The 23,521-nt window shown below is 34.9% G+C and overlaps 1 protein-coding gene across 2 annotated transcripts; it reads right to left on the reverse strand.

Annotated features, from left to right (window-relative positions):
* Window positions 1–5,530: 5,530 nt before the first annotated feature.
* Window positions 5,531–23,485, reverse strand: LOC126716669 (DExH-box ATP-dependent RNA helicase DExH5, mitochondrial). Of its 2 annotated transcripts, XM_050417603.1 has the most exons (19): window positions 22,855–23,485; window positions 20,724–20,878; window positions 20,541–20,628; window positions 19,739–19,984; window positions 17,579–17,674; window positions 14,797–14,985; window positions 14,517–14,676; window positions 14,305–14,435; window positions 12,826–12,993; window positions 12,475–12,747; window positions 12,176–12,370; window positions 11,049–11,252; window positions 10,788–10,857; window positions 10,527–10,675; window positions 8,039–8,344; window positions 7,812–7,871; window positions 7,572–7,724; window positions 7,006–7,116; window positions 5,531–6,801 (listed from the first exon to the last, which is right to left on the reverse strand). In XM_050417603.1, the coding sequence occupies exons 1-19, from the start codon at window positions 23,278–23,280 to the stop codon at window positions 6,340–6,342; spliced, it is 3,642 nt and encodes a 1,213-aa protein (XP_050273560.1). In that variant the 5' UTR covers window positions 23,281–23,485; the 3' UTR covers window positions 5,531–6,339. The 2 variants fall into 2 exon arrangements, with proteins under 2 accessions (XP_050273560.1, XP_050273565.1); XM_050417608.1 differs by lacking the exons at window positions 19,739–19,984; window positions 20,541–20,628; window positions 20,724–20,878; window positions 22,855–23,485 and adding an exon at window positions 19,620–19,736.
* Window positions 23,486–23,521: the final 36 nt, after the last annotated feature.

Genomic DNA, 23,521 nt, shown 5'->3' on the forward strand with positions numbered 1-23,521 from the left:
CTTGTGATGGGAAATCAACAAAAACCGAAAGAAAAGAATTGTCGCATCACTATGTTTGAGGAATATGAACATGTATCGTACAATTCCACTCGAACTTTCACCACAAAAAAAAAAAAAAAAAAAAAAAAAAAAAAAAAAAGATGCCATTAGAAAACGATCACCACATGATCAAAGTCCAGACTAAAAGAAAAAAAGAAAGAAGATACCAAATGCTCTATATATTCCATACATATGCTCCATGGTTCTTTGTCGTTGGATTACTGTCTCTTTCTTCCTCTTACAAATAGTTCTCTTGTATCTGCATGATTCTTGGATCTTGCTGATTAGTTTGATGGATTATATGGACCTTAAAAAAAAAGGGTTGCATTATATTTATTTTTCACATTGTGTTTAGAAAATCATACATTAATCTTTCAAAACAATGTATTATATATAAAAACAATTTTAAATTACGAGAATGAGCAAAATATTCAGATTTGGGGTAATTATATATTCCTCCCTTGATGTCTGGGAAAATGACACTTTACCCTGAACTTGGAAAAAAAAAAACAAAAAACAATTTTTTCCTTAACATCCGATTAATCAAACTTTGCTAAATTAATATTAAAAAGTTGTATATTAATTTGCTTTAGGGCATATTTCAAAAATTATCCTCAAATTCATAATTAAAATTCATTGTTTTATATTTTTAATTAAAGTGTATTTTAAAATATTAAGTATGAATTTGGTTATTATTTTTTTTTTCTTTTTTCAACGGGTTATGGAGAGATTTGCCGTTGCAATTGTTTTGATAGTTGAGAAATTTTGCATTTTTATTCTAATTTTATAAGTTATTTTTTATTAACCATGGTTAAACTTTTGTAAAGAGATTTTTATAAAAATTAAGAATATTTCGTTACTTTTTTTTTGAGGAAAAAATGGAAGAATATTAATTTCTTCAAATCTCAAGGGAGGTTATGTTTTTTTTTTTTTTTTTTTTTTTTTTCCTCAAGTTTAAGATAGAGTATCATTCTCCCAAACTTCAAAAGAAGAAAGTGTAATAAGTAATTTACCCTTCAGATTTTATCCTAATATTTTCAAATTTAAGTTTCAATAAAACATAGAAGAAATTTTGAAAAAATAAATGAACCTCTGAGAAAATAAAAACCCTCTTATTTTTTATATTGTATCATTGTTGTTGTTAACATGAATCATGATGTTGCCACATGCCAAATACCTGGTGCCAAACAGCCATTAATATCACAAGCAGTGAACACAGAGACTATTGGCCCCCACTATTGGTGCCTAGTACTCCTCATTTCAGGGTTGAACTTGGTTAAAAAGCAAAAAGAGGAGGGATTAGTTTTTTAGTACCATTTGGCAATAATTGTGTACCAAGTCTAGCTATGAAGGTATTAGCTAGATAGAGATATAGAGAGAGAGCCTCGAATAATGGAAGAGGGTAATGAGTTATATTGACTAACAGAATAGGTATTGCTATTAGGTACAAAGCCTAAAAAGGGAGGGCATTCCATTATGCATAAAGGTGGCGACCATTTTTCAGTGTTCAAAAAGCACGTCCAGATTATCATAAATCTATTGAAAAGCGGTAAACTAGTACAAATTAATTCTTCCCATCTTTTTGTTTTTTGGTTCCTTTTTGTGAATATGATCCGTTTTTATTTTCATTGAGAAAACTTTTTGCAGATATTCATCCCAAAAAAAAAAAAAAAAAAAGATAGCTTTTTGCAGAATTATATGAACCATGTTTTCCATTCCATCCACACACATATATAGTTTTTACAAATATCTTTTTGAACTTCCAAAATGAATAATTAATTTAAGAGTATTAGATTTGTGATAGTTAAATTTTTATTAGTATTTATTGGTAAAACCTAGAGAATTTAATAGCGTGATATGTATGTGATTTTTGTTATATTATCAATAATTTTGAAAAATGATTATTATTATATGTATAGATGATTAAATGAGTATTAAAATAAACTTGGTCAAATTGAAAATACTTAAATATGTATAAACAAACACACACATAATAAATAAATAAATAAAAAATGAAGTATAACACAAAGACACACTACAAATCTAATATATTTAGGATTTGTTTAGTTAGGCGTTTTGGGAGTTTAAAAGTGAGTTTGAAAACTCAAAACTCCGTTTCGCAACAACAATTCCTTATAACTTTTTTTACAAACACTCATTTTAAACCAAAACCCATCATTTTGCAACATTTTATACTTTATACAAACACATCCTTAAAAGGGTTAATTGTTTAAATCAAATTTTCAATAACTAAGTTTTTTTTTTTTAAATACTAAGTATTTTTAACACACACATAGAGAGAGAGAAAAATGTTTTTTTAAAGAAATTTACAATGGTATTTATCAAAAGAAATGTGCTACGTCTACAACATTTTTACAACAAATCACAGGTGGTTAGTTGTTATTGATTCAAATTTGAAACTAACACTAAAATTACTTTTTTGCCCTAATAATAACAACCAATAACAATCAACTACTTAGAATTTATTGTAAAAATATTATAGACATATCATTTCTCATATCAAAAAAGCCTTCAATAACTAAGCTAATACTCATATCAAAGTTCACCAAAAATAAAACTTGTGAATCAGAAATTTTGGTCTCCATATTTAGATAGACTAAGCTGTTAAATCAAATATAGAGTATTATATTTCATATATCTTCCTACGCTGACAAGCTCCCCACATGCCCTCTTTATAGGTTTTATACTTCCAACAGAGATGACCCAAAAATATATTTTCCTTTTCAGACTTTAAAATTTGTCACGGGATTCACAAACCACTGATCCAACAATGTGGCCCAAAGGTAAAACCTCCCTTTGCATATAATCCACACACTTAAAACTCTATAAAACAAAAGGGGTCCCCTAACACACTGTCAACTTCAAATTGAATATATATAGGCATTTAACTTTGGTCAATTCGAACTCAACTAGTCTGACCCCAAATTTGGGCAAGACAACCACACAGCATGACGACGAAGATTGCAAAAAAAAAAAATCACATGCTTTTGTGGGGGTCTCACATTTAATTGGGTCTTTCTAGCACTTGTTGTAGACCTTAAAAAACAAAGAGAGAGAGAGTACTTGTTGTGACTTGTTGAGAGGATCTTAAAGTTTTAGAGACAATAACACATTTGCACTCAGATCTGACATAAAATTTTTCCTCTCTAATACCAAGCAATTCCTTTAATTTAATTTAATGAGGTCCAAAATTTTTTTTCTTAGGAATCAAAGGACATAGATGGGGGGTGGGGGGGCAGACCTTCCCAGCCTGTCTCATACTCGTATGGTCAGATTCCATTTTTTGCTCTCAACATTATTTATCTAATCAATTAAGGCATACCCCGACAGCCAAATCAATGTCGCATTTCGAGGCTGTTCTTGAATTTTAAAAACAAATACTTATATATATATATATATATATATATTATAGAGACAGCTTCATCAACATTATTTTGTGGTTAGGGTAAGAAATTGGATCAAGGGATATCAAAGATACTATAAATTTTATAAACAAACGTGTCACTAGTTACAAAAAAAATTATTCAAACATTTAAGATTATATATATATATATATATATATCTTAAACACATTCATTTTCGCATCAATTTATAATTTTTGTTTATATTAGAACATGTAACAACTTTAGGGCTTTTAAGTAGCCCTATTGGAAAAGTTTAGAGAAGAGGATGGTTGTAAGGATTTCTATTGGGAAAGAAAAATGTTTTTTTTTTTTGAGGTATTACAAATTTGTTTACAAAAGACTTACAAACTGTGACAATAAATGTAATTAGTTCACTTTAACAACATAATAAAATGTCTAATTATTTTTGTATAATATATGAACATATTTGTAAGAATTATGTAGTAAAATTTGTAATATCCCTAATATCACTTGTTCATTAAGAAATAATATATATATATATATATATAAATAAATAAATAAACCCTGAAGTTTGGACTAATGCCAATAGGTCCAAAAATTTTCAAAACTAATCAATTTGGTCCCTAAAAAAGCTAAAACCAACTTAGTTCCTAAATACTATTGAGAAAAATGACTAACTGACCTAACAGTGTTTAGGGACTAAGTTAACTTTAGGGACCCAGTTTATCTGTTTTGAAAAGTCTTAAACTTGGTTGGCATTAACCCAAACTTTAGCCTACATAAAAAATAAAATAAAAAGAGAAGGTTGGGGGGTTGCATTTTATAATGGGTGGTTAGATCACTTAGATTTGGAGAAGGTATTTTTAATGAGACTTGTCTCCTATAAGACAAAAAGTTCCATTGGGCATTGGGAAAGAGATTCATTTCATACAAGTGATGAAAGAGGCCACAGAGGTTAAATATTCGTGTGTGTCATAAATAATTCCACTGTATAAGTTTCTCCTACGTAACTGTTTTTATTTTAACGTTCCTGAGCCCACCCCACCAATGGGCTATGCAGCCCGTGCTGCCAGGCTGCCAGGCCAATAAAAGAAAGTGACAGAGACAAAAAACAGTTGCATGTGACCAATAGTTTTCCAATTTTTCATATCTAAGTCAAGGGCAGGTTGGCCCTGGTTGGGGGCTAACCAGAAATATTGTCACAAGTGAGGCTTTAGATTTAAGGTTGGAGATTGTTGCACAAGCCAAGCCCTATCTATACTCTATAGTGCTAAGTTTGATTTATTTTACTTCTTTTGAGATAGGCTTCAGTTTCTTAAGTATATGACACCTTTCTTCCACTCTTTCCTTTCAATTAATAAATTTGAAGAAATAGATATGGTCTCATCCAATATCCTCTCTTCTTTTTTTTCTTCTTTTTTTCCTTCTCTTTTCCTTTTTAGATTTTAGAAGGATAATTATAAAGTATAAGTGCTTCGACTCTCATTAAAAAAATTAACATTAATATATATTTTGAAAATCTAACTATAGACACTTGTCAAATTTCATACCATTCAGATGTTATTTACTATTTAGTCTATAAACTAATTTTTTATGCATAATTTTAGACTACAATAACTTGAAATTTAAACATTTAATTGACGACATTACTATTGGTCTTTGATTTTTTGAAAATTTTGTTGTAATTTTTGGCCAAACTTAGTCCAATTCTAAGTTCATGTTCATGGTTCCATTGTAAATTTCTAAGTTCATGGTTCTCAATCATCATGTGGCATAGCGCCTAGCGCCAAGCGGGCCATTATCTTTAGCTATAGTGGAAGTTTCTGTATGTTGTGTTCCCTTTGTGTTTTTCTATTGTCTTGAAGGGTGATGTACCTGTACTTACACTGCTTCCTCTTAACGAATTTCACTGTTTCTTAGCAAACTCCCTCCCACCCCCCTAAAAAGAGAGAAAAGAAAAGACCCTTTTTGTAATTCTTCATTTTCAACAATGAACAGCCTATAACTCAGCACTCAGCAGGATCTGACAATTATACATTCAAGCTACATTGGGAAAAAATAAATTAATTAAAAAGAGACTTGTTCATAGTAACTAGAAATCCCCCTTGAACAAATGAAAGATAGATCATTAATTCACCTCAACCACAGGATCTGACAATTTTTGCTCATGTGGCTATAGTTATACACATAATGTAATGGGAACAGGCATAGCTTTTCTTCTAACATCAGAGCAACACAAGAAATTGAACAAAGGAAAAATAATTAACACAAGGCAGGCAAAATTATATCACCCCTTACAAAATACAAGCCTACTGGTTATTTTCAAATAATAGTAATATACATAAGGTGATTACAATCTCAATTATATCTGATTTTAAAAACGAGGGGTAATAATGATATATCACCGCTTCCTTCCAATGTGTATATATTGTCCATTGATGCTATGTACTAACTCCCCACTAAGCCTGTCTTGTACCAACTCTAATGGTCACCATCAAATGTCCCCAGTATAATCAAAAAAGCATGAAATCAACAAAATAGGTCAACTGCAGTCCCCCTCAAAACTTTATTCAGTTGTCTGTAGATTCATGATCCGAAACAGATGACCCGACATTATAAATCAACCTGAAAAATGTTTTAACTTGAATTCTACTCTGATCTTTGTTGGTGAAGTATGCCTGAGCCTGACTGCTTGTGACTGAATGGACGTGTCACACGGTCAAGTTTGCTGATTTTTCAAAGCGACAATACTACCTCATGTTTTCGTTTTTTTCCTTATCATCGACAGAAGAGGGGGGTCTGGATCCACATGGTCACACAACTACATTCCATGTGATATGGAATTCCTAAAAACCAATCATCGTAATATTGTCTTCCCCCGAAAGCCCTTAATGGGAGAGCTGACTACATTAGTTTAGTTATGATCCTTCTTGCTTTTCTTTAGTAACATTGACATATGATTTAAATGCTCGTGGCCTGCTTGGTTACCACCCATAAGCCACTGAAGAGCCTCAGCTGCAGCATCCTTTTCTGCACTCTTCTTGTTGTTACAAGGCTGACCCATAATTTGCATCCCATTAAACTCCACAGTGGCCCGGAACTGGTTGTTCTTCAGTTGCTTAGTCTTGTAAGTAGGTGCGGCATATCCGGCCCTGGTGAGTAATGTTTGGAGCTGACTCTTAGAATTATCACCCCCAGGTCCACTTTCAATTCTTGAAATCAAGGCCGTCTTTGTTTCCAAAACAGACGGCTTCGAGGGCTTAAGGACCTGGCGGCCAAATACAAATCTGCCATCACATCGGTCCTCTGAAACCAACAACCGCACAGCTGATAGGAGCTCATGATGGGTGTGCATGTCCATCCTGGGATACAGTAGCTGCCCATATTCACCAGTGTCAATTATCAACCAAGTAGACTATCACATGTTTGAAATGAACCAGAAAAGACAATTTACATTCACTCTAGGCAGGTACTAAGAGCTAACTAGGATTTCAAGAAGAAACTGATGAGAAAAAAAATCAATAGAAACCATTACTTCACAAAAGATCAGCTACTGACTTCTTATTCAAGCTTCACTTACTTTTTTCTGAATTAGCTCATCAAGTTCTCTCCTCAAATTTTGATACATGTCTGCTAATGTAGGATTCATGAAGAATTCAAGAAATCCTCCCAGCATTTTCAAGTGCCCATCCTGCCATAAAAGAAGGCCACCAATGATCTGTTAGGTACCAATCAATTACATATATGTTACGAAAACCAATAGTCCCGAAAGCTTAAGCAGTTAAGCTATGAAGAATCGGACCCAAAAATGTATAAAAAGCTTACACCAGCACCTCTTGTGTAGCCCTACTAACAGCCATGATAGAACATGGGCTTTGCACATGCAAATAGATGTGAAGATATGTGGGAGCCTAGACTTGAACCAAAGACCTCTTAGTCAAGCAAGGCTCTAATACCATAGGTGTCCAAAAAAATTAACCGGTTAGAGAAACCACCACAGCAATGTATGTTAACTTTTAAATTATCATTCATGATGAAGATTCAGTGACAATATTAGTAATCAAATTGTCATAAATGTACTCATGTCTTCTTATGATTGAGCAAAAAGAGATGAAAAAAGTAAGTATATACAAACAGATAACTTACAGTTTCCCCTCTTGAGATCGTTCCACCAAATAGTAGTAGTACTGAATCAGAAACAGCAGTTGAGTCCCGGAGGAAAACAGAATTCACTTTTATCTTCTCATTGAAAACCAGCCATGGGTACGGAATTTTAGATTCCCGAGCATTGACTGAGTTCTAGGCAAAAGAAAAAAAAATGTGAAAAAAAAAAAGCAGGACAGAATACCTGACTATTACATTGATACAATGGACAAACAAACTTACCGAGTAAAGAAACACCTGGCCATCCTCCATAGATTTCAGTGAAAATGACTTTTCATTGTGCTGCATATGCATTTACGTTAGTACAATGAAAATTACACAGAAGGAAACTAATCACATGATGATTATTTGAAGAAACAACCATAGAGAATAGCTGATGAAAGGAATCAAATGGTTGGGGAAATTATATGAAAATATCAAAGCTTAAGCAAATATGGTCCATGACTAACCACAACAGAGCAAATCCCAGGATATAGTCCATAGCAAATAACTGCTCGGACGAGATGCTCATCATGACTCCATGCATTGTAAGAGGTTGTGTTGCCATCAACCAAGCCAGTATCCTTGAGCAAAGAGAAAAACTCTTTCCTTAGAGAATCAATAGCTTTTATGGATTGCACAGAAAGAAAATTTCTCCAGCAGTATTCATAACCAGCAAGATCTCTTTCGGCATCTATCCAGCCCTCATAGGCCCTGACAAGTGCAAGGTGATCACTGTAATCTCGGGAAAACTGATATTTTGCAGCCTCTGCAAGCTGTAAAGAGGAAAACAAGTACATTCAGTTTAGTTCATTTTCCAAGTATTTAAGCAACAATTATAGTTTTGGGATTTGAGGAAGCTACCTCTAATATAATGCCCGATTATGATGCTTGAAAACAACACCCCCCCCACCCCCCCCACCACACCCCGTCTAAAAAAAAGAAAGAAAAGATAACAATTCCTAAATCTGCTCCTCCATCAGAGTAAGAACATTAAAATGTGTTTGGAAAGACACGGCTCAAAGGAACTATTTTTAAAAACAAAAACAAAAAACTTGTTTGGTTGCACAAATTTTTTTTTCCCTAAATAAACCTTAATTCTGTAGGCCCCAAAACCACCTCAGTCATTTTACTATGCATCATATTCAATTCCAAACACATAATAACCTCTCCGGTACCAAACCCTTAGCATCATAAAGGAAATGAAAGATAGAACCATTTTCACTTTTTAAAAACAAATAAATAATAGAAATTGCAATGCGACATCTCTCCAAGCCAGCCCATGTAAAAATCCATCCTTGTTCTTTTATTTAGTGTAATAGAAAATAAATCAAGAGATACTCTGGCAAGGGCACCTTGGCATACAACACATCAATCTTAATCCCACCCCAAAAGAAAAAGCATATTCATCATGAAAGCATCCACCCAATGCAGATGCAAAAGACCTCATGGTAGGAGTCATCCAACCACATCTGACTACAACATATACTATAAACCTAGCACCCCCATCCACAAACCATCCATCTCCGGCACAAATCGCCAAAGCCAATTGCCTAGGAAAGCCCCATTAAAACAGAAACTCCTAATCCCATCCTCATCTTGCATAATCACTTTTTTAGGGGCTACTAATTGGTGCAATAGTGAGTCTTTGGTTGACAAGCACTGGCAGCACATATGTGATTCTTAAGAGCAGAGAGTTTGAACAAAAATGATGCCGTAGGATGCTATAACCCTACTTAGGCAAGACCATACTGTATAATGGCTATTTTTAAGACCTAATGATGGCCCAAAAAAGCACACAAAACTGGTTGTACCTCCCAATACATTGATCTCTAGTGAGGACCACTGTCATCAATCTAAAACGAATCTGCATGCCCACATTTGCCAATAAATTCTCTCTATCTAACATTCCTTTCTCCAATCTAGTTACATACTTACTCATGGCAGACTAGTTATGACTTTCTGAGTCTTCACTCTTCACCCCAATTATTGTATTTCCCAAATGCAATGCAGAGCAAATCAGGTGTCTTATGGAAAACAAAACGAATGCAATATCTGTGCTCAATAAAGGTGACAAGGGTATTAGTAACCAACACTAGTTTTTTTTATGCTCCATGAACTCCTTTTTTTTTTATCAGTACCCTAACAATAATTAGTGCAATGCTCCATGAACTTAGGAATCAAATCTCTTATCAATTTCTCAAAATCTAAAGATCTTCCATATAAATGCTAAGGAAAAATTTTAGTGACATTAGGGATAAAGGTTCTCTCGCACCCTAGGGTTGGGCAAGGATGATTAGTTCCTTTGTTTTTTTTTTTTTTTTGTTTTTTAATTATTTATTTTGGATGATCCACTTATACTGATTGCTATTAGCTGTATTGCAGATTTTCTTTTCTACCTGGTCGATAATTGCTTCTTTATTTTTGATAATTCAATTGTTACACCAAGTGAGGGGAGGGGGCATTTGAACCTGATTCTCCTCATAAAGAAGACCAAGTAATGCGACTAAGCTACAAGGCTCTTGGCACCTGGTACATAATTGCTTTAATTGGTTGTGCCTTCAGTGTAGCTTTTTCTTTTTTGTTCTGTTTCTTTCTCTCTGCTGAACAAATTTAATCTTAGGCCTAGAGATAAAGGCTGTTACCTAGTGTTGCTTTGCCAAGCAAGATCCAGGAAGAGCTGATCTAATACATTTTTACAGCATGTACTTATGTTTATGTGTGTCTATGTATATGAATATTTGTATCTGGATGTGTGCATATAACGTCATGCATTTATACATGTCTAATGATGCATCTGTGTATTTGGAAGTACTTCTGCAAATATTGCCACTAGGTGTTCTGTCTGTAAACACAAATACAGAATGAAAAATAAAAATAAGTTGATTATTTGTTTCTAATCCTACCAGAAAACAAAGAAGTATGTATACTTAAATATGTGATGAAAAGTTTACTTACATCCTTCTTGTCAAATGGTGTTAAGAAAGGATCTCTGACACTAAGGCCAGAAACAATAGTCAATACTGGATCCAGGCAATTGAAGATGGCCCCTAAGATGAGCATCTTTCCAAGTTTTGGCTCCACTGGAAGCATAGTCAAATAGCGTCCTGTCAAGTGACCAAAATTGCATGAGGCTATGTTCTAGAAATAAAATCTTAAATAAAACAGAATTTAGGAGAATAAAAAATTGATAGATAAAAATTAGATTTCTCTACCCACCCAAGACTGTCAAACCTTCGTTCTCATCCAGGGCACCAATGATTTTTAGATAATCAATAGCATTTTGAACCTACAAACCAATTCCAATCAAACCAAAATGAAAAAAGTAGTAGACATCCAAAAAATCACATGCATGAAAAGAATGTGATAGAAGGTGCACTGATAGTTGCCCCCAAAGAAAAATAAAAAGAAAATCAACCCCTCTAGGTATAACATATTAATTTCAAAATAAGATAAAGAAAACATCAAAATGACAGTTACCGCAAGTAATTCTGGTGACTGCAAAGCCCTAGAAAGGAACTCAGAAATACTCCCAAGTTTCAAACTTTTTATTTGCAGACAAAGAGATTGCAAAGGTGTCCTTAAAATTTCTGGCAATTGATACTCTGCAAAAGCATTGTATACACATCTAGGATAGAGATGGTAACACTCTCCAGGTTGAACACGGCCAGCTCTTCCTCTTCTCTATAACAAACATAAACACGGACAAACAGAACATATTTAATCAAACTTAACTTTCCAAAAACTCAACATGCAGAAAGACAGACAAAGTTCTATAACTTGTTATGTAAGGCCCCTACAACTGAACACAAAGCAAACTGCAAAAGCCAAACCTAAGGTATCTACATCAGATCAGATACATAGAGGAAAGAGCATTCTATAAGCACTAAAATATCTCATCCCTTATGGCATGCCAAATATAATGTCAACTAGAGAACTGAACTCCATTGTGATATCTTTCTATATTGCAAAAGTAGTTTGAGAGAGAGAGAGAGCCATTCATTTGGATATTCTATGTACATAAAATTGTCATTTTAATCTATTGTCCATATGATCATAACTTAATTTGAACATTTTATATGCAGTCCAGCTAGAATAACCCCTCTTAGTCACGATATACACACACAAACATATTTGATGAGTAAGTCTGGCCCAAAGGGAAGGGTGGGAAAGCGAAGATTCGAGAGTGATGTCCGTTTCATGAGGCAGCCTAGCCAACTATGCAGCACCTTGAGGTTCTTCAAATGAAATATAAAACTTATATGTTCTACCTCATAAAGATTTAGGTAAGGATTGATGCTAGTCATGAACCCTGAGCATAAAACTACAGAGAATTGCGGAACTGTACTTTCTTTGTTTATAGTAGAGGGAAAGTTCATTGGCCCTTATACCATTTTAGCCAAGTATAATGCCATTTCACACTAGCATGCTTCAAGTCCTTTCAACACAATGGAAACTTTACAGAAAGTGGACGGCTAATAAGAAAAAAAATCATAAATACCAGAATCCAATATGAGTGAACAACAAAAATTTATCAAAGAATACTTATGCAGTGCCAAGCCATCTCTATCCTAAGGATCAAACTTTCAGCAAGAATATAACCTTACTTGTTGAGCAGAAACCTTCGAAATCCAGGAAGGGAGCAAACAAGGAGTGTTATTCAATGCATCATAAGAAGTCTCTTTAGCCTTTCCACAGTCAAGAACAAATACAACATCATTAATGGTGATACTTGTTTCGGCAATATTAGTAGCAAGAACAATTTTCCTCACTCCATCTTCAGGCTCATCAAATATTAACCTCTGCAAGCATTCCAAATCAATTATATTTGCAATAATAAACACAGCAAAAAAAACACAAGTGAAATCTGGCATTAGAATATAAAATTTATACATAGCAAAATTACCTGCTCTGAACTGGCCATAGACCCATGACATGCTAGCAACAAAACTTGGCTTGGATCGCCTAATAGAGGATGACCTTGCAGCTTATCTTTCAGAGAACTTATGTCATCCCAGCCAGTCATAAAAACTAGGACCGCACCAGGCTTCTCATTTTCACATATATAGCATAAAAGATACTCTATGAGATTAAAACCAATACATTCAGGATTCCAACATGACAAAGACTCCCGAGTCTGGGGTCTATACTCCTTAAAATCAGCTGCTCCGAGTGCATCCTGACAACATATTTAAAAATGAAAATTAAAATACACGCAAACGTTTGAGCATTAGTAGGCATATAAAAATTTGCATACCTCAACAACAGAAGTAATTTGGCTTTTCCTCTTTCTTGGTGCTTGTTTGCTCATCTTCCACATCTTTTCCTGACCATAATCATCGATTTGGTTGTATGGTGTCAATTTGTAACCAGTCATTTCCAAAATATCCTCTAGGAAATGAGTCCGGACCGGGTATGTAAAGCCCTAAATTAGAAAGAAAAAAGGGGAAAGAGAGATCTGAGAATGGGAAAGTCCTAAAATTATCAAAATCTGCACTGTGAAATAAGCTTCAGGAAACAAACTGAGACTGAGGGTTGGTAAGACTGAGGGTTGTTTACCAGACAGTTAAAATTTAAAGATTAATTAAAGAGTCATGCCCAGCCTGAGGCTGTGGTGCACCAAACACCCCCCTAAAGGTATGTAACACCCAAATTAAATCAGCTAAATCCTATTAATACAAAGATTAACAAGCTTGATTGGTCTTGAACTTTTAATAATCATGTTAAAAGCATTGTGCAAGACACATCCTCATAAAATAGTATATAAGAAAATGAATAAGAAACAATATATTACAGTAGTTACACATACACATATACGCATACACACACAGAGTGATAAAACATGACTAGCACCTGCATTCTATTATTATCATCAGATAGTAGTCACTGCATTACACACAATGCCAATTCTAAAGCCCCACTAACAGCTGATGATGTATGTAAAAAGGTGAACCAAAATATTTCAAAGAAGTTGGACTACAAATCTTATCTGCACAACCAATATGTTTGCTTCCAAAAAATGAACAAACTAAATCCTCCTGATTACAACTCAGAATGCACCATAAGGAAGTCACCTCCAACCAAGCAAGCTACTCAATCAGACCTTGACACTTAAACTACATACAAAATATATCCCTGACTTGGCTACATTCAGTTATTATATAATAGATAATAACAAAAATTAAAATATAGAAGTGACTCAAACAAGAGAAAGGAGATCAAAAACAAATGATACAGTAATATTAGCAAATCCTTTAAGAAAAAAGAACTCTAAAACATTAGGGGCCAACAGAAGAAATTTTAATATCTAAATGAGAAGAATACAATAATATGCCTTCTGGAAACAAAGATAGGTCATCCAAATTTCAAAAGATATATCACCGGCATGCACATTGTCAGAAGGTCAAATCCACCTATCAGTTCCTGATGTGGCTTAAAGAAAAAAAAAAAAAAGGGGGGGGGGAGATAGAGAAATGACTTATTCTTACTGATCCAAAAAAAAAAAAAAAAAGACTTATTCTAATGAAACCTTCATGCATAAAGAGTAGGGATAATACAGCTAATAACCACAACTTAAAATTAGAAAAAGATAAGTGTAACAACAAAAGATATGGAAATTGTGAAAACAAGGGTGGCAACATGCATATCAAAATTTTATCACCATTCAATCATGGAAACAAGGAACAATATTCAAAGCTGAATCAGATAACATTGCTCACTAAAATTTCTGACATACTGGGATGTGAATTATCTGAGCTCCACCAAAGTAGGACGAGAAATGCTCTGCATCAAGGGTTGCACTCATCAGAATCAGCCTAAGCTCTGGCCGGCGAGGAAGGAGATCTTTTAGGACAATAAGCAGAAAATCTGCCATCAAATGTGTATCACATTTAGAAATCACACCTCATAGTTTCAAAGTCAGAACCTTAAATCAACTCCAGATTTTACCTTCATTCATTCCACGTTCATGAATCTCATCCACGATAACATGAGTTACACCTTTTAAGTTTCTATCAATTAGCAATCTTCTCAACAAGATGCCAGTGGTGCAAAAGAGAAGGTGGGTATCCCTCCCTTTCATACCTTCCAAACGAACTTTATATCCAACCTGCAAAAAAAGGAAGACAAGAAAAAACACCACGAAATGAATTTCACATGAAAGGGTAGGAAGGAAAAGGACTGACAACTGCGGTATTCCAAGGAAATTGCATTTAAAAGGTAAACTCACAGATTCACCCAATTTCTCCCCTCTCTCTGAAGCAACTCTTTCAGAAACAGACATAGCAGATATTCGTCTTGGCTGTGTACATATAATGCTACAAACAGCTCCATGAACAGATTCTATCTCTGATTCCAAAATGAATTGGGGAATTTGTGTGGTCTTGCCACAGCCAGTTTCACCAGAGACAATAATAACCTGTATAATAGAATTTTTTTTTGATGAGTAACGTAACAAATTCTATTAAAGAGGCTTAAATACATTTTTATATGGAAGAATAGATGCTAATTTGATGCAGTTATAACACATCCAACTCCTTTTGGGAAGTATAAGTACGGTAGACATAGTTGCATGAGATAGTAGTATATTAATATCTCTATAAATTATGTCAACACCAGTAGCATCATAGGATATACAGCCCATGTAACTGGCAAAGATGGACTTCTTCACATATACCCTATTTTGCATAGTCATCTTTTAAGATAAATCATTGGAGACTAAGGGAGAAATAATTTTGATGGAGGTCATAAACACACATAAAATTATTGACACCAGAGTTCAACTTTTTAGCCAACTATTTAGCCTGTTCCCACACAAGTTCACTTGGTCAAAAAACCAGACTAAACCTTAACATAAATTACATGTTTTTCCACAAGCAACTCCTAATTTGTTGCATCATCTGCTTTCCAATCAGCATATTTAGAGTTCGTAGAAGGGAGACAAGTAATCCAATAGTGAAAAAAAAAATTCTTCCTAATAGGAAGACCTCCAACAGCTTAGGCCCACTGTGCATAGCCACTCTTACTCCCATTAAGACAAATGGTAATAGAGACTATCAAGAGACAACAAGAAATTTGGTTGGATACCGTCTTATGAGACTATATCACCACTCAATCTATGAAGAGTATATGTAGTAAACCAACAAGATAACAACTGACCCACACTGACAAAAGTGAACAGATTTAACTACAAACAGTACCAAAGGGAGCAGCACACTCAGAACAGCAAGAGATATCAACCACTTCTTCATACATCAGAAAACCATTCACCAAATCAACAACAGACATAAACAACCCACAATGGCATCAATAAAGAAAAATAACCAACCATAACCACAACACAGAAAAAATGGCAAATGATAATTGACAAATCAACACATACCAAACCCGAATCAAGCAATTAGTGCAAAAACATATCACATCAGCACCTTAGAAAGGATTTCAGACAATTTCTGACAGTCCGTGATACTCCTGAGGCAGTTCACAGCTGTGGGGATGGAGCATCAGACCGAGAACAACAGTCTTTTCGAGTTTCCAAACTTAGTTGACTCAACCCAAGACAATAGATGGGTTGGGTGACATTATTTTGAGGTCTTAGTGATGGCGAGATTTGTCGCCAAGTCCATCGACCTTGATGGGGCTGTCTTTAAAGAGTCAGGTGAGGCAGGTTTGGGCATAATTGCTCGAACTTCTCAAGGGCTGGTCTTAGCTTCACTTGTTAAAAAGATCACTTTCCCTCCTTCAGTTGATGATGAAGAAGCGATGGCAGCAGCAAGGGCTATTTTCTTTGCTCAAGAGCTTGGTCATTCATCCTTTGTTCTTGAGGGAGATTCTAAGATTATCATCAATGCTTTGAGAAGTGAAGATGATTCTTTTGCCTCCAATGGCCATTTGCTTGCTTCTACAAAATCCTTCATAGCTTCCTTTGATATGGTTTCTTTTTCTCATACTCGTAGACAAGGGAGTGTTGTGGCTCATAACTTAGCTAGACATGTTAGTGGTTTAATGGTGTGGATGGAGGAAGTTCCACCTCACCTTCATGATGTTATCTTAGTCAATTGGGGCTAACTTTCTTGATTAATGATAGTCATCGTCTTTTTTCTATAAAAAAATAAAATTAAAAGTCCATCAACCTGATCCATGGGGTTTTGAGTGTATTTTTGGTCATCGGCAACAGCAATAGAGGTTCTAGTTTTGTGGTCGCCAATGATTGGGGGTCGGAGTTGACATCAAAATACCAGCATCAGCGCCATTACTACTCTAAACTCTAATAATGCATTAACTTTGGTAGTATGCTTAGGGTTAATTAATACATTATCACAAATTTACCTCTCACATGTGAATACAACACTTGACACCAGCGTAAACTTACCCCCCCCCCCCCCCCACTCTCTCCCCCACAAAAATAAAAATAATTATGAGCACAGTTGTGTAGTTGCATTGGACCTAAGCAAAAGTGTCTTACAAAAATCAAGGAAAAAAAAAAGGATGGAAAAACACCCTGCATTGTGATGCCAAAATATGGTTTATAGGAATTCGTGAAAATCAAATAAAAAGTGACCATCATTACTTATCAAAAATAATAACATCTACCTCTTTCAGTCAAAAATAATAATAATAAAAAAAATAAAAAAATAAAAAGTTACCATTATTAGTCATTGTAAATGGCAAAAAATTTAATCAGTATCAATTTATTAATCTCCACAGTTCAGCACTAACTATAGGTTAGAGCATCTAGTTACAAGCATTTGGACCTGTTAATGGCATGAAATGAAGAGAGAATTCAAGGGTGGCTATGGTAAGAATTCTTACCATTTTTTTTTTTTAAATTCAGCAGTAATATGTAAGAATTTAATACCATGCAGGCCGAAAAGCCTTTTACTAAAAGCAAATCAAGAGAAAAACAAATTGATAACTAATATATTGCATGTCATTATGATCGTCCTGTACCAGGAGCTTCATATTGAAGAGCTTCATGCAATTCGTCATTAAAAAACTAAAGTTTGACACACCTGATTTCGTGAAACAGCTGTCAGTAATGTATTCTCCTCTTTATAAGCAGGGAGACTCCTACGAAACTCCAGCATTTTTCTACCTTCAGGAGATTCCTATAGGAAAAGAAAAAGAAATATATATCACAATGGTTCATTCCACCATATTTTTGACAGTGAAAACAAAAGCATGATATAAAATCTGAAAAAGATATGTTAAACAAAATCTGCGCACAAAGACATAAATTATCTACATATTTTCCAACAACCTCAATCTATCTGTAAAGCCTCACGTAACAACCATTCTTAAGGGCAACAAATTGCCTTAACATCACCCAGACATCATGAGTACCTAAATAACAAAGAAAAAGGCTGCCTTATTTCTAACCCAACTCCAAAAAATGCATTTAGGTTAGTCTTGGGATTATATGGACCTAGGAACAATTAGTAAACCTGAAACCCACTTGATAAAACCACACTGCATCCAATGAAGTCCTCAAGCGACAGACCAGTAATCAACCCAATTAGTTTTTTTTTTTTTTTTTGATAGGTAAGTAATACAATCTAATTGATAGAGAAAAAACTTTTAAGTTCACGATGATGAAGTATCCAAACAAAGGACCAGAAAAAATACAAAAATCGATTGAGAAGTTTAAATAATTTGTTATTAATTATACTTATTTAACTAAATAAATCTTCCTATGGTATAATTATTTTTTAAATATTATATCAAATATTTATATATGATTTAAATACTTCTAAAATAGCTTGTAAAGCAAACATCTCAGCAGGATGTCAATAGACCCTAACAATAGGGTCGGATTTTTATATCTAGCATTTAGAATTCTATTTTACTCTCTTTTTTCTGTGCATCCTGATCATCAGTTATGAATAAGTTAATGCTCAACCTGATTGCAAAAGTATACTTTAAAATTTAAATCATGCCCAGCATATATGTGATATGTTGGAATTCAACCAGCAAAATTAACTAAGGGCAGCAACAACAACAACCAAAAAAAAAAAAAAAATTGAAAGGAATCTTTTTGGTGCAGGTCCAGGCGAGCAGTGCAATATCAGATAAGTATTAAGTCTTCTTAGGCACGGGTCTCACAAGCAAAATTGCATCCTAAGACCTCAAACACCTTGACACACCCTAGCCACAAGCCAACGGAGCCATCCAACAAGGCAAACACAAATCAATAAAACTCATGGGTTTTTTTTTTTTTTGTAATTTGTTTCTTATGTTTTGATCATTTGTTAACACTCTTTTTTTTTCTTTTTTTTTTATATAACATAGTCCTTTGGACTTGCCTCTATCCAAACACCCATTTATTAGTTTCATTTTTTTTTTTCTTTGAGAGGGTATCCACCGATTCCATTTATATAAGAAACAATTTGTTTGGCTTGTACATTTTAATTTGAAGGACATAGTTCTACTTGGAATATCCTCCAACCCTGTGGCAATTATGAAAACTATCCATGTATATTAAATCATATGACTTATTACATTATTTTACAACAACAAAGCCTTAGTCCATATTTTTGGGACCTCTAGACCAGTTTGGAGGAATTATTCTACAACCCACTACGTGAAGACTCAAATGACCATCCACATATACATTTTAGTCACATAACCTATTTAATGAGTCACGTGACTTGTTTAAGTAATTTATCTTTGATTTGTTATTTGACATGTTTTCTTTTACTGCTTTGCCTGACTTACTCGATCATTGTACTTTTAACATTTAATTCTGGTACATCTATTGTACACTTCCTGTGTACATGGGTGGCGTGGCGCCCATTTTGATGAATTTTACTTATATATATATATATATATATATTTTTTTTTTTTTTTTAACTAGAAGACACCAATAAGATTGTGCAAACTTCTTCACACTCTTTTTCCTTGATAAGAACAACTTTTTTCTGGCTTCCTGTTTGTTTTATAAAGTAATACATAAAACTGCAGAAAACTTAGCTAAAGGACACTAAGAAAAAGAAAAAACTTAAAAATAGAGGTGGTTATGCAATACAATTTTAGGTAATATTTTGTGCAAAGTACCCTGTCATACATGGGAAAGCCATCCATGCTTCTGAGTTCTGAAATAGAACTTTAAAAAGAGTTTTATCAACATAACATTGGAAAGAAGCATTGATATAACTTCTCAGGTTAAGAAGAACCTGCCAAGCTCGTTGCTGATCACGGAGTTGCAAACTTCGCCGTTGATGAATTTTCTCCATTACAGCCTTACTGGCTCCTAGCGGCTCAGGCTGTTCAAAAAGCCCTTCATCAGTGGCAATACTACAGCTACTGTTTGATCTCGAGAATGATATATCTGGATAGCTTTCCCTAGTCTTAGACTTTTGAGAGAGGTATTCTCCAAAATAGGAATCAACTCTTCTTAGCAACCCAAGAGGCAAGGCCACCTGTCAAATATTAAAAGCTTAGATTAGATTCCTATGAAACATGTACGCCCTCACCCTCTATCCCATAATGTCCATCCAAGTTGCCAAACGCCCACATTCTAAGAAAAGATAGTAAATGCTCAATCATCTCAATTTTTTTTACAAAAAACTTTCCAAATTTTACTTTTTTAAAAAAATGAAGATCTGTAGTGGAAAAGAACAAGCAAAGGGTACTATGGGAATGTAAAAAAATAAAGCTTTGTGTTTGATTTTTGAACTTGGACAAACATTATAAGACAATAAAAGTTTCAAATTTGGGCAAACATTACACGCTGGAGGAGGTATATAAGAACCTACAAAGAACTTTGAAGCTATAAAACATCATAAGAACCCCCCACCCCCCCACCCCTTCCTTGCCTCTCTCAAAAAAAAAGGCTAAGAATTTGCGCCATAATTAAAACATATTCATTGCCAAGTTTGAAGGTAAACACAGAGAGTAGGTAGTTTTTGGTTGCCAAAAAGAAGGTGAAAAATAAAAAATAAAACATATTGTGAAACAGAACTAATGAGAAAGTACCTCCCTCTGTGGACGTTTGTCATCCAGATCGAATCTGTAGTTAGGCAGTGGGACCTTGCTAAAGACAACAACTTTTGCATACAGATGGCTGCCAAATATAATTTTGATTCATAAAAGTTACTTTATGATGACTAACAGTATGTTTGCTAATTAAAGCATCTACTTTGATGAAGCAGAAAATACCTGTACAGCCCCATTCTGCTTGCCAAATCTGATATTTGCTCAAAATCACGTCTATCCTTTTTCTCCCTTGAGACAAATTCTTGCTTCTCCTTGTCACGTAAAAGCATTGTAAACTTCCGTGTCCACTCATCAATGTTATCAAAGGGGGAAGCACCCTGAAAAACATGGTGAAAATTTCATACACACATACATACATATACACAAACATTTATGTAGTTAACAAAAACACCCACCAGTAAATCAAACACAAACAAGACAAGGGTTAAAACAGATTGAGGTCTAAATTGCATTTCATTAACATAGGCCAAAGGTCATATTTATAATATAAGTGATGAGGGAGCCACTCAAGTAACCATCAACAACATTCCTCTCCCCTTTCTACCACAATCACTTTCCACTAGCATACCCACCTTTTGAGGCCATCAGCAATGTGAATAGCTCAACATATCTGCCCTAGTTCTCTCAGTTCTTTAAGAATAAATAGCTGCATAATTTGGTAATTTCATATCCATGGACTTCCTCCTCATTCTCTTTAAGGCAAATGCAAAGCCAACTCCATGGATTACATCAATTAAGCATACCTTTGTTCACTGGTGTACCATACTATGGTAACAATCCACTTCTCAAGCACTGCATAAAAGGATTTAACAAAGGTGACAGGAGGGGGAGAGAGAGAGAGAGAGAGAGAGGCAACTTCAATTTATAGGATTTCAACATGGAAAGAATACTATTCTTTTATTTTATAAATAAGCACACAAGATTATCCTTTCTAGGAACTGGAAGAGAATTTTATGCCCAGATAATGTGGAGACATATCTACCCACACCCCCCCCCCCCCCCGGGAGGCGTACGCACACACCTGTATTTATTTACAGCTTACCAACCTGATGATGCAGACCTCTGGTCTAGTTGAAAATTAATCATTTGCAGCACTTGTATTGCATTTGTAAAACGTGAATCCCAGTAGATGTGAAAAGTCACAAAACTTCATATAATATAAAATGTGCCATTTGAAATGTCATACTTTGAGATTCCAAGCCAAATCCTAGATTTCCAACCACATTCTGTTGCATAGCATTTGATAAATGTTAGCCTCTTCAATGAAGTTTTTGAACATATGCCAGAGTCACGAAGTCTGGCTCCATTCTTGATTACACAATTTTACCCTCAAACAACCTCTTAATACAGAGTTCTGTATCTATCTTAACCATCTGTTCCATTTCCAATAAATTGCTAGTTACCTTTCATTTTTTTTCCTAAGGAAAGTAAGCAGCTTCAGAAACATGACCGCCGCCTTTAAACTTTAAAAGTACTAAAGAACCACATTTCATTTCAAAACTTTCTAAGAGTTTCTTTATTCTGACTTGCTATTCATTTTTCAAAAGTAGATATTCATATATTATATATCGAATTTAGAAGAATCCACGAAACAAAACAGTCTTTTGCCGTGACTGTGTCCTACTCTTCTAAAATTTACGGATTTGTGAAATATGTTGCTTACATTCGTGTCTCTTCCAAGATTATATGTCCTAATGCATTTGAAGCTAGGATAAAGCTAAAAACTTCACTTTGGCGGAGATCAACAAACGTCATTGTGGTACCATTTGTGAAGAAGCTGACTAACATCTGCTTTGCTTATGTACAACTCTTTAAAGCCTAGGTACAACTACACGTCAACCAACTTTCAGCAAAAAGCTACATTCAAACGCACTAGCTCCATCCTTGGTCCGAACTCAGCCAAACTCTAAGTAGCCAGGACTATCCTTAAGTAAATCTTTCATAATTAGCACATCATTCATGTTAACTTAAATGTAAATCTTCAACAACTACCGGCGGTTCGTCTAAAATGGCCAACAATCAAATTAACTTTTTTGCTTATTCACTCAAATTCCGTAAAACCAGACTTTCTCTCGAATTTTGAACTCAGGTTCGACTTAGCAACTACTAAGCTTCTACATTATCTAACGCAAGTAAATTATTTCCACAAATGATCACACACACACGCCAGAATTTTAAACCGCTAGTCACAAAATTCAAATAGTTAATACCGTTTTCACAAAAAATTAGCCAAGGCAGTCAATAAACCAAAACCAAAAAATTCAACTAAAAATATTGATATATTGAGTCTTACCGGTAGAGGAAAGGAATCGAGCTCGCGATCGGAGCCTTCTTCGGAGACGGAATCATCGCAGGGCGGCGGATGCCGCGGCGAATTGAAGTGCGAAATCCGGTTGTGGAGCTGTTCTTGTTGCGAGTAAGGACTATGAGTCTGTCTAGGGCTTATCACAGCGGTTTGTGGAGGCTCGCGGCGCTTGGAGTCGACGATATCTGCGGCTCCGGCACCGGAACCGGCGGTTGCGGCGGCGGCGGCGGAGGAAGTGTAGTTGGGAGTAGTAATGACGGAGCGTAAGCGGTGGTGCGGAGGAACGTAAACGGCGCCGTAGGAAGAGCGAGGTCGATCCTTCATTGTGAGGGTTTTAGGGTTTTGAAGTGGAAGAGAATTGTGGAGGTGAAGAAATAGAAGAAGATGAGAGAGAGAAGGAGAGGAAGTGAGCATACAAGGTTGAGAACTGAGGAGAACGGCGTCGTTTGAAGTAGTAGTAGTTGTTTTTTCTTGTTGGTGATTCAGTTAGGTGGTTGCGTTTGTTATGGGGTTTTTCTGTTTTGTTTAAAGAAATGGTGGTGGAATTGGATATGAAGAAAACAGTACAGATAGAAAAGATGGAGTCTCTGATTACACTGTGTTGTTGGCTTCTTTCTTCTTCTTCTTTTTGGCTGTCTAGTGTATTCTGTCACTG

Source organism: Quercus robur, chromosome 1, assembly GCF_932294415.1.
Source record: "Quercus robur chromosome 1, dhQueRobu3.1, whole genome shotgun sequence".
NCBI lineage: Eukaryota > Viridiplantae > Streptophyta > Magnoliopsida > Fagales > Fagaceae > Quercus > Quercus robur.